Below are 12489 nucleotides of genomic sequence, written 5' to 3'. Positions count from 1 at the left end.
AGTCTTACAGTGAAGTTAACATCTTACAGTGAAGTTAAGAGGAAAGAAGCGAGAAGATTTGTAATTCTGTGTTCAGTGGTTGGAGTGGATACTGGGACTCTGGCTGTGGGCTGGGATGTGAAGCACAGTTGTGGAAAGTCTGAGGAAGGGTGACTAGGATTTAGGAGCACTGTCCTGCTCATCACCTCATTCAGTTATTTGCTGAACTTCAGATGTCTTTGGATACTCAGCTTGGAAAGAGTAGAGTCTGGGTTGCTCTGCACCGTGCCACAACAGTCCTTGCTGGCAACGCCTCTAGATGAAGCGGTCTGTGGCTTGTCCTACATGTTTTCAGGGAATGCTGATATCTTCATTTCCTTCCTTGTCACACATACATGCTCAGAAAAACCTTCTTCACTTTCTTCTTTCTCTTCTACCTGCTGGAAGGAAAGGGATCAGACTTCACTTGTTTCCTTTAGTGTGTTGGCTCCTGGACTAGATGATAGGAAATCCAGAGGAAAGGGAGAGAACTTGCTCTACTGGGAAGTTCCTTCACGTAGACATGCAGTACAGGAGAAGGAATAGGCTTTGGGGACCAGACCCAAATTTGGCTTGAGATGTGACAGTAATAGGAAAGGTAGAAGAATTGAGGGAAAGAAGGAGGTAATGAGCAATGTAATGTATATTGAAATAGTTTTTGTAATGCGTCTGTCCGGTGAACCGGAAGGAAGGACTTAAGAGATGTGGCTAAGAGAAGCCATCTGTATGTGTGCAGTAATTGAACCCAGGTGTGGGGGTAAGCTTCCTGAATGAGTCTGTCAAGAAGGAATTTCATAGGGCCCAGCAGTAAGCCTTGTGACTCCAAGAGAACCACAAGATGTCAGAAACAGGTGGTTAGACCAGAATGGCCAAGCGGAATAGTCGTGTCATATGTTTGATTATAGCTGTGTAAAAATGTGTGCAACAAAGAGAAAAACTGGAAGATTGCACAAAACAAAAGACCATGGTTTCAGGACAGTGTGTTTATGGATGATTTTCTCATCAAATTTTATTGGGTTTCATGGTTTTTACTTTAAAAAATGCATAGAGAGGCAGATGAGATATAAAAGGTTGGTGCCACAGTTAGAAGGCCTTAAGTGGTGTAGATTTTTATGTCAGTCAGTAGAGAGGTAAGGACCACTTAAATCAGGAAAGTGCCGTTTGAATTTGGCTCACGTTTCATCCTCAGTCTTGATGAAACAGGAAGGAATTGGTTGAATCAATGAATCCAGTCCAGCAGTCTCATGTATAGGTGAAGATACCCATTCTTTCCTTCCCTCACTCTCTCCTCCACACTGTGGTAGTGCTGTCACCAGTCTTGTGGTAATAGTGTGGAGGAATAAGTGAAGGAGTCTTGTCATGTCCTGCCGGAGTTGAAGGAACTATATTCCTTTTAACGTGTATTTACTCTTTTAGGTAACGTCTGTGCTCCCCTGCTCTGACTAGACTGCAAGCCCCTGGAGGGCAGGCCAATTTCGCTACTTCCTCAGGCTCAGCATGTCTCCAACTGCATTTGCATCCTGTCCCTGGTGGGTTTCTTCCCTGTCACTGGCTGTTGTGTAAAGTTGGGTAGGGGAAGAAGACCTGTTTGAAGACAGATCTTGTGAAGAGATGAGGAAGGCTGAGTGTGCTGGTAATTAGTGTGCTGCAAATGAGATGTAGGGAACAGAAGGGACTCATTACATGTGGAGGACAGGGCAAGAAAGGAAACTGAGCCTCTGAGGTGGGTAATGGTGAATTGCTGGTGAGGTGCCTGTGCAGCACTAAGAGGCGGTTGAGGAGAGAGTAGTCTGAGTTTGGGTAGAGTTCTGGTCAGAAGACACAGTTTGTAAATCACTAGTACCTAGGGCTGTGCTCAGTGACCTCAGGCACCTGAGAGCAGAGTTGGGAGGGGCTTGACGGGGAGGGCGGTGCCTGTCCTTGCTGTTGTCATAGTGTGGCTTTATTCACTAGTGTGTAGACTGTGGTCTATCAGATGAGCCTTCATGAGATGTCCCCATTATTTTTTGAGCACTTCCCTTCTTAGTGGTACAAAAAGGTGTTCCAGCTCATGTTGTACTTTCCTTGCCCCAGCTCTAAAAGCTGCCATTTGCCAAGGAACTCTGGTTTATTTAAGTGGGGAATGGTATTTAGAACGTAAAATTTGGGCTTTTGTTTTGCTTCTTGCCACTGGGTAGTCATTGTTTGTAGGACCAAACGATGGTCCTACAAAAAAAAAAAAAAAAAAGGACAAAATGAAGAGGGGTGTACGTGTGTGTTTCTGTAGTTCTAGTGGTCAAAAGGGATATTTTGGGATCTTTTATGTCCATATGTAAAACAAAATTTGAAGTACATTGAGAAGGATAGAAAAATGTTAGGTCTATATCCTTTGAGAAGGATAGAAAAATGTAAGATCCATATGTAAAACAAAATTTGAAGTACATTGAGAAGGATAGAAAAATGTGAGGTCTATTTCCCTCCTCCCATCCCAAAGCAAAATAATTTTAAATGCTTGTATAACAAGACTTTTCTGTTTTTTGTACCTAATGTCATATCAGCTATTTCCTTTGTGAAAACCAGCCCTGTTCTGTTCATGTATAAAGGTAACGTGAGGAACTTCCAAGAGTAGTGATCATGCTGTAAATCTTGGATTTTACATGATGTGACAAAACAAAAACAAAAAATCCCAGTTAAGTAGGATGCCACAGTCTTCCTGTGATACCTTTTTGTTATGGTAACAGAAGAGGGTCAGAATTGAGAATAAATTGGAGGAAATGTACTATTTTGGCTTACAGATTGTTAGAGGAGAGAGGCTGTTCCTCTCTCTGAGTCGACCTTGGATCAGCATGGCATGATGCTTTGTCAGGTATTGTGAGGGCGGCGAAATACAGAGCTCCTCTAACCGGATTAGAAAGGTCTCCTGCTAGCAAGCACCAGGTAGGAATGAAGCCAGGGTTGTAAGCAGGAGATAAGGAGTTAACCAGTTTCATTTGTCTAGTAGTTTTCATTGTTTTAAGGGATATTGTTGTTGCTAAACTATAATCTAGAATTCAGACCTTTGATCATAAAACAAAATATGGTTCTAGTCAAGCAGAGTAATCGTAAGTGAGCATGTTTGGACAGTAAGTAAATTTTTGAAACTACAAATATGTGTCTCTACCTTTCTGTCTCCCTTAGTAAAGCATTATCTTAGGTCCTTTGGAGGGATTGATCTGATGGGTAACTGAGGCACAGACCAAAAATTTATATCTGTGGTAAGCAGTGGATCCAGGGTGTTAGCACCAGAAAGTCTGATGATTGCTCTCATTTCCCATGAATGCAAGAAAGTAATTCTTATAAATCCATGATTGCTATATTACATATCCTCAGATAAGTATGATTTACTTAATATTGTATAGTAGAAGTATAGGTCATGTTATCCTGGAGTAAATGGTCAAAGCAGTACATTTTTTTTTTTTTTTTTTTACCAGTTTTCTGATTTCTGAGTTTGCATATGTTTGCTTAATCCTAAGTATCAAGTTTTAAGAAAAATTGCGTATCTTTTGGAAGGTAATCTGTTAGAAGCGTGCTATTCTTAACTCTGGAAATTCTCTTTTCAGATGCTGTCTTTGCATTTCAATTACGTAACCCAGTGCACAATGGACATGCCCTGTTAATGCAGGATACCCATAAGCAACTTCTAGAGAGGGGCTACCGGCGCCCCGTCCTCCTCCTCCACCCTCTGGGTGGCTGGACAAAGGATGACGACGTTCCTTTGATGTGGCGTATGAAGCAGCATGCTGCAGTGTTGGAGGAAGGAGTTCTGAATCCTGAGACGACTGTGGTGGCCATCTTCCCATCTCCCATGATGTATGCCGGACCAACAGAGGTAAACTGCTTGTAAGATTTTCACTGCAGCGGTGTTAAAGCCACTCTTACTAACACAGCTAGTGTCACCATCCAATTGCTTTTTCTCTGCTGTGTAGGCCTGTTCCAAACATTTAGCATACATGACATCCTCTCCTGCTCATTGGGGATGTTCTCTGGATGTTAGGGACAGCCTTGAGAAGGGAAAGGTGGGGAGAGGTTTCACTTGCTCTTGTGGGTCTTAGTGCCGGTTGTGAAGGAGGGGATGTTCCCTGCAGACAGGGCTGGGTGTGTTTGGGAAGTTATGCCACAAGCTCCTCTTGTAACTGCTGGCCACATTGCAGACACAACAACAACACTGATCTTGTCCCATTATCAAAGTTCTAGGTCTTTGTTAAAGAGGGGAGCTGGGCAAAGCCTGTTTGTTTATATTCTTCTCTATGTCCTTGCGTTTTCAGAGATAGGCACATTCCTTTCCTCTAGGTATAGGATGGGCACCTCTGGAATGAGGGTCTTTTGACCTACTTCAGGGGAAGATCTGCTACATTTTATGACTGCCTTAGGGAAAGGTGAGAGTGGCTTGGTTTTTTCTGCTGTTTTCTCCAATGCCAAGGTGCCGTATTTTGGAGTAGTGTGTCCTGAACCGTATCAGTATGCTAGCTGCAGCAACTCCTTCCCTGGCCTCAGATTCAACTCTGCTCACTACCCGCAAGAGCATGGTCTAGTGGAAATAATACAAGACTGTTGTTGAGCAGTCCAGGCACAGTTCTGGGCCTGGGTTGCCACCAGGTGGTTTGTAATCTCACATTAGACTTCTTGAGACCTCTCTAGACTATGTTTAAGTGCACAGTAAGTGGTATAGGTAGGACTAAGGGTTCTTTAAGATTCTGTCCCATTCTGATCAGTTCGTAATTTGTCTTATTTTCTTTTAACTTCACATTGAAGTATATATATACACACACACACACACACACACACACACGAGAAAGTATATATGAAAAAGTATATATGATTTGAGTTGCAGACGTATTAAAAGAAAAAGCACGTCTTTCATAGATGCAAGTAAATGAATTTTTCCCATTGAAACAGCGGCATATAATCGGCTTCCAGATTAAAAAAAAATTTTATCGACACCCAGAAGTTTTTCTTCTTGCCCCTTTCTGTTCACTACTTGTCCTCCCCATAGGAGTCATCAGTACCCTTACATTAACATCATAGGCCCAATTAGCTTGTGTTTAAGATTGGATACTCTGGGAGGAGACTCTGAGAGTGAGGTGAGAGTTCAGGAAGTCTCTTAGGGAGAACTCTTGGGATCAACACCTCTGGAAGGGAAGAGAAAGGAAGGGAGCAGGATTTTGTAGAGGGGGAGGTCGAGCTACAGGTCAGTCTCAGTGGAGGCTTTAGTTGAGTCCATGGGGAGCTCTGGAAAGGCCCTTCAGAGATGTGCAAAGTTGCATGGGAAATAGGCATTATACCTCAGTGTTTCCAGGGGTTGGCTGCCCATGGGAGGGGGCTTACCTTTGGGTGCTGCTTCTCCTTTCAATAGAAGCAATTTCTGAGTGGGGTGACAGCTGCTGGTTGTCTGCTGGCAGCCGAGAACCTGGAGAGCCCACTCCCTTCCTGCAGAAGGCCTGAGTATTGCATCACAGCATTAAGTCCAGCTGGTTTTTAATATTTCTGTAATTCAAATCATACCACATATGCTCTTTTGTGTCTGGCTTCTTTCACTTTACATTGTGCTTGTGAAACTCACCTCTATTGTTATGTAATTAGTGGCAGATTGTTCATTCTTGGGGCTGTGTGGTGTTTCGTTGTGTGATTATACCCAATATTGTTGATGGGCATTTGGGCACTTTACAGATTTTTGCTCTTAAGAATAGTGCTGGCGTGAAGATTTTAGTGCATGTGTTTTTGTGGACATTTCTGTTGGTTATACCAGGGAGGAGAATTGCCAGGTCCTGGGATATGTATTTGTTCAGTGTTAGTAGATTCTGCCAGTCAGTTTTTTGATGTGGTTGTACCAGTTTACACTCCCATCAGCAGTGTATTGCCTCATCAGTACTTGAGTATCCTTTTCATTTTAGCCATTTTGGTCCTTTAGTCCTGATTACTTAGCCAAGCACTCTGTAATACTTTTCCTATTTCTTAACCAGCCTCAAAAAATGTCCTCATTGAACCAGTTTCACTGAAATGGAGTCTTAGTAAATGCATTGTAGTTATAAAGGATTGAGAAATAGAATATAATGATAGTCCATATTTTATTGATTTCTTTTTGTATTTTTCAGACAATATTCTGAATGCTTTACATATGTTAACTAAATCCTTATAAAGATTGCTAGTTAATGTATAACTTATGTAAGTTATTTGTTTTAAGTTTTATGTTAGGTTTTATAACTTATGTTATAAGGATTAATCCTTATAAGAGGGTAGGTACTATTGTTATTCACAATTCACAGCTGAGGAACCTGAAGTAGGGAGGTTAAACTGTGTTCGAGATCACATAGTAGTAGTAAATGGTAGAGATAAAATCTGAACCTAAGTAATCTGGCTCCAGAGCTATGTACTATAATTTCACATAATTTGTAATATTATTATATAACATTAAGATATTTTTAAAAATGTGTAGCCACATCTTTTTTGAAAAGACTAGAAATAAATTCTTATAATATCCTATAAGAGTTCCAAAATAGTGAGTTAGGATGGCCCTAGCAACATTCGTTAGAGGTGGAATCTCCAAACAAACTTATTTTTTTTTCAGAGCCTGGAGGTGTGGGTTGTTATTCTTTGTATAATATGTATTCTTAATCTTTGTATTCTTACAGTACCTGACTCGTGATATTGCTATTATCTGCCTATATTTCTGTTGTTGAGAGGAGCAAATAGGATCAATGTAAATCATTTAACACATTGCCTGGCTCATGACAATATGTGGCAATTGATATAATTGGCTTCCTTTAAAAAACTACTTTGCTGCAAATTCTCAGCATTTCTAGGATTCTGGCCCCACATCCAAGGAACTGTCTATATCTCCAGGCTGCTTCATAAGTCTATGAAGTCCTAGAGTTTGATTATGACAGGGAGCCTGGGATGACCTACTACTGCCTAACAGGTTTCATGTCCGAGCGTGTGTCCTAGCCCTGATTTGCGATATCCTTTGGTGTTTAATAATGTATAAAGCTAATATAAAGAAATTGAAAATACCCATTTTATGAGTGCCTATGCATGTGTCACTCACTGAATAGCTGCTTTGCATGCATTAGGTTACCCCACAACTTGGTGAGGAAGGTTTTATTCTTGTTTTACCAGTGAGATTACTGAAGCACAGAGAGGCTAAGTGACTTAACTGTAGTATGTAAAAGAAGACCAGAGCTGTACAGTGATTAAAGTAATAAAAACAGAACTTTATTCAGGAAGTATTGCAACAGGAGAATAAAGACCTCAGTATAGAACTGGGCTCAACTCTGAATACAGCATAGACAGGTGAGGATTGATAGCCAAGGACAGGGTGGAGGTAAGTGAATGGAAAATTACTGAGAGGAAACATTGGAAGCAGGGGATTCTGGGATAAGTGGGATTCTTGCTGAAGGCAGGCCAGGATCATCAGATACCTGGGAAGTGGGTGGAAGATAAGGAATTTGATCAGATAATGAGGGTGAGCAGATACTGAGAACAGAGGATTCTCAATAAACAAACTTGGCAAGATTTTTGCTACAGTTGGGCAATGCAGGCCTGATAAGGATGGACACCAAAGGTCAGGGCTTAGAGGGCTCAGAGGAGCCTGACTAGTTAGTATCTGTCTAGGAGAAACGCAGAACTGGGACTGAAACTTGGGCCTGTTTTTTTTTTCCTTCTAGGGCTCCTTGCTGCCAAGAATCCTCAAAGTAACTTTGGGCTTTGGCATTTGGAGGGAAGGCCAAGAAGTTAGTTGTTCTGGGTGCCTACAGAGCTCCCAGGTTTTCTAGGGAGACTAAGAGGCACGTTAAAGCTGTGTCTGCCTCTACATCTCTTGTCCGGAGTGTGAATTGTGAGCGTAAGAGATGTGGTTCTTTTCAGGAAGGCCCAGCTCTGATGCCTGAGCAAAAGGTGGTTTTTTAACTGCTGAATTTGTGAAGAATAAGCTTTAGAAATTCTAGTAAACATCTTAATATTTCAGACCATGAAGTGTTTTAATGTTTTTAGACTGGCAGTATTTAGGCTGTTGGATTGCGCTACTTAGGAAAAGTGTCTCTTTTTCTCAAGGACCTAACTTGTATATTTGACTTATTTGGCTTATTTGCAGCCATAAGTGAAGAATTTTTTTGTAATAAAGAAAACACCCTCATTTTTGTAGCTTTTCCAGTGACATCAGGAAAAAGTCTGTCAGTAATGCTTATTTGCCAGCTAATAATAATAAAATAAAAACAATGACTCTTCCTTTAATCGTTTTCTGTAGGTCATTTAGAAGGCATTAGTACCAGATTTGTTTCCTTAGCACAAATGCTTTTCAGAACCATGAGCAGCTGTTAAGCCTATTTGGTTATCAACAGGATGTTCCTGATTTTCCAGTCTGTAAAGATTTTATGGCTTGAATCTTAAATTCCATTTCAGGAATGGAGGAGGCGAGGATGTGGAGGAAGTGTTAACTTTCTAATGCTAAAATGGTGTTATAGATACACATTTTGTCTTTGTGAGGTATTAATTGACTATGTAGGAAATTCTGTTTGTCTCATCTCACTAAATACTAAGTCCATTTTTGTGAAGGATAAATAATGCTTTCTAAGACCTGTGACATGAAAGTGTCAAAGGTAAGATGTTTTTGAGAATGTGGATATATGTTACAAACAGATATACCCTCGGTTTATGAAGTTTTAATGAGGATTACCAGTTGAATTTGGGGGGAAATGAAGTTGGAGGTAGAGATTATCCTTTGCCATGAAAATTACCCATGCACTGTTAAATGATTCTTTAAAAGAAACTGATTCTGTGTAAGCGAGTGGATACCCTTCACCAGGGACAGTAGAACATACTATGACATGGATGCCAGTGTGCTTGTTTAATTAGTCCATGCTTTACACCAGTATTTGGAGCAATGAGTAGGGTATCTGTTAGGATATAAACTTGTTCTTCCCTCTACACACTTCCAAGAGCTCTAGCAACTGATGTTACTTCTTGAGATCTGAGTCTAATTATACAAGCCATAGACACCTAAGTTTTACTTGTACCTTTGACTCTCTTTGGGGGTCTTTGATAATTTTGTCTTCTCATTTATCTTGTTCCAAAATTTCTTGAGTAGTATGATATCATTCACAATCTCTTCCAAAATCTTTAGGATTATGTATTACTTATTTCTCCTGATGGGTCTGGGATGGTACCCCCATATTAAAGCACATTAATATTCCTGTAGCGAAGTGAATGATTTTTCTCACAAATAGGATCGGCAAAAGGGCTGACTGAAACTTCCTCAGTTTTGATCAGGTTTTGCTACCAAGTGAGTTACAAAACTGGGTTTTTAGATTTCAGAAGTTTGGATAAGCAATTGTGGGCCTGTAACACAAATGCATTTAGAGTGTGTTGATTTACTTTGAAAGTAATTTTGGGGATTCCTGTAGTCTATTTTATATACTTTTAGCTTATCTATGTCTTGAGAACTGAACTTATTTCATTAGGAAACATCAGATTTTGCAGGTGTTATAGGTTGCTTTTCATAGGGAAAAAAATGTCATTTTTTTTTTCTCTTAATAGAGTTTCAGTTCAGAATTTGTTCTTTCTTGTTTCTTGCTAAAGCAGTATCAAATTCAGATTTGTCTGTTAGTCTGATTTTTCGGGTTTTCCTGATGTCCCAGCTAGGTAATCTATACAGCTTCCTCCCTAAGTGTCCTTGACACAGTGTCAGTAGCTCATTATGAATAGGAATGTGTGGGTTTTGGGATTGCACAGACCCAGGTCCAAAGACTTGGTCCTTCACTAGTTCATTTTGCAGCTAGGATATGTTATTTGAATTCTCCAAGTCCCTGTTTTCTTATTTGTAGAACAGGAATAATAACTACCTTATTGATTTGCTTTAAACATTAAATAATATTTATAAAACATTTTGTACAGTGACTGGCATATTAGGAAGAGCTTGTTGATTGTTACCTAGTTTAATTTCCTCTTCTCCCCAATGAAGGACCTCATGAAATATTTTCCAGTGCCTTATCACCATGGTTGCCTTCCTCTGTTTTCTTAGAATAATAATCAGTGGGAGGGCAGAGAGCCTCTTGAGGGCCCCTGGGTTTGAGGAGCAGGAAGAAGAGGCGGAGGCTGAGCGTTTCTGGGCTTGCTGTCTGTACTTTGAGCCCCCACTCTGGGAGGGCTGATACTGTCCTCACCTGACTGGGGATCTGGGCTCAGCCAGGGCAACGTCACTTCCAAGAATAAAATTAGTTTGGTTGCTGATTGTTCTGAAAAAAATGCAGCTCTTACATTTGAGGTATTATATCTTTTTGGAGATTGAGACATTATCCTTAAAGATAAAGGAAATTTGGGAGAAATTCTGTATGTCTTGTATTGGACCTCATATACAAAATGAATAATTCAGACTCCATAATCTAGACTCCCTTTCAGCCCTTAAAATTGTTTGAGAGTTTTTGTATGTTTAATTCTCTCCTACAAGATGAAGAATGAAACATTTAAGTACCTTTCATAATTTTTGCTTTGCAAACTAGAAATGTGACTCTCATGAGGCAACTGTTCAGTATCAATACAGAGTAATAGAACTTAATAGAGGCACTTAGAATATCAGTTGTATTAGTACAAAGAAGACCAAAAGCCACAGTATCAGGAATCTATATGCTGGGAGGATGAGCCTTGCCTTTCACTTGCCTGTCTAGATTCTCCCAGTCAGCTTGAAGAGTTTAAAATAATTCCAATCTCTTGAGAATCAAGAGGCAGGCCATTATGATTTGGGAATTTCAAGAAAATGTATTAATGCTAGATAATGTACAACCAAGATTAGGGATATTTTAATATGGAACTCATCAGATTAATTAAGGTATAGATTTTTTACACAGCAAAATTAGATAATGCATTTGACTTCCTAAGGAATTTTTATAGCATTAAAACAAATACATTTTTGACAGTCTAGAAAATAATATTCAAACATTTACTAAAAAAAAGTTTCTGTGCCTGATGTTCTTTTATAAACCCTTTGAGTATATAAAGTTGGCCTTAGAGAATGTTGACTTTAATAAAATTTATTACACTTAAATAAATGCAGATTTTGGTGTGAAGATATAAAAAAAAACTACTTAAGTAGGACTTAAAATTTAATTGTTCAATTCATTCTCAGTATTTTTAATTCAGAAAAATTGAAAATGTCATATATCTAATCTGCCAGATTTCTGGAACAGTGAAATTTCTCAACCGTTAGGTGTGGGGAGAGAATGGTTTAGTGGTAGTGGTATATGTAAGTGGTATAGTCCATTTTATAATTTTATAATGTAACTTTAAATTTGAAGAGTAGGTTTTTAATTTGTTTTTGTTTTAGAAACTACTGAAAATAAAATTTACCAAAGTCTTTGCCAGGTTTGGAATTGGGGAGATAAGTGATAGACACTATTTTCAAATGGATTTGGAATGTATATAAACATCAGGTTTATAAAAAGGGGCATGAATTAAAAGGTTAAGAAACTCTTCTCAATAACATGCCATATTGGGATGAATCTAGAACAATTCTAACTCTGAAGGATTTTATATTATAAATGTTGTGTGTGGAGATATGTAACTGAGGTTCTTATCTATCAGCAATCATTGACTTATTAGTCATGTGGTATTTTAACCTATGAAGGATGGCAAGGAGAAGCCATTATAGAATTAAAATTTTCATAGATAAATTTTTTAAAGCATTGACTATAATTTGGATCAGAAACTACTTTCCTATTATTCTCACTATTGGATAGTAAACTTAACTAATTCTTACTGGTATGACTCACACTATGGAAATTAAGTAAAAATTTGAGTAAACCTTAGTTCCACAAATGTCTTTGGGAAGGAAATTTTGAGACAAATATCTGTTTATTTTAATTATAGTTATTTATTTTTAGTAACCCATATTCTGCCTTCCATTTTGATAAGACAATTCTCAAACCCTATCTAAAGGTGAAATGAGATAATTGTTGAACCTAAGTATTATTTATTTGAATTTGGTCCTCCTGGCCTCCCCTGCTTTTTCATTTTCTCGAATAAGGCAGTGTGGAAATTTTGTACCACGTCGTGAATCAGGTCCACACTGGGGATGTCATTATTCTGTTTCCAGAGTGTAAGCCCTGCCTTACACTCCAGAGTGTTACCCGTTTGGTCTCTTAGAATCCATACTTCTCATCACTCTCATTCCTCCTCTTGCTTGAGTTGCATGCTTCTGCTGTCGTTTCACTAGTAAGCGAATTCAGCGAATGATTTTCCAAAATCAGATTCTCTGGGGCATGATGATTGTGATAGAGATCAAGGCCTAGAATGTTTGTTTCGTTTCTCCACAACGTTTCTATTATGTATTTTGTATTGTAAAACTGCTTCTTAAACTTCCTATATTATAAATATCTTCTTATGTTAATTTAAATATTGATCTTTTTTGAAATCATGGCACAGTTCCCTGCTGTTTGGAAATTTAATTCAATAACAACACCCAATTGA

General features: G+C 39.0%; 1 protein-coding gene across 1 annotated transcript in view; it reads left to right on the top strand.

The window, feature by feature from the left end:
- The window catches only part of PAPSS1 (3'-phosphoadenosine 5'-phosphosulfate synthase 1), a 104260-nt gene that overhangs the window by 66482 nt on the left and 25289 nt on the right, over positions 1-12489 (top strand). Inside the window, exon 10 of the mRNA XM_010373211.2 lies at positions 3597-3865. Coding sequence (XP_010371513.1) covers positions 3597-3865 — 269 coding nt within the window. The remainder of the gene's footprint in view (positions 1-3596; positions 3866-12489) is intronic.

The sequence above is a fragment of the Rhinopithecus roxellana genome, chromosome 2 (assembly GCF_007565055.1).
Source record: "Rhinopithecus roxellana isolate Shanxi Qingling chromosome 2, ASM756505v1, whole genome shotgun sequence".
NCBI lineage: Eukaryota > Metazoa > Chordata > Mammalia > Primates > Cercopithecidae > Rhinopithecus > Rhinopithecus roxellana.
Note: the sequence above shows the minus strand (reverse complement) of the source record. Positions and strands in the feature narration are given on the sequence as shown.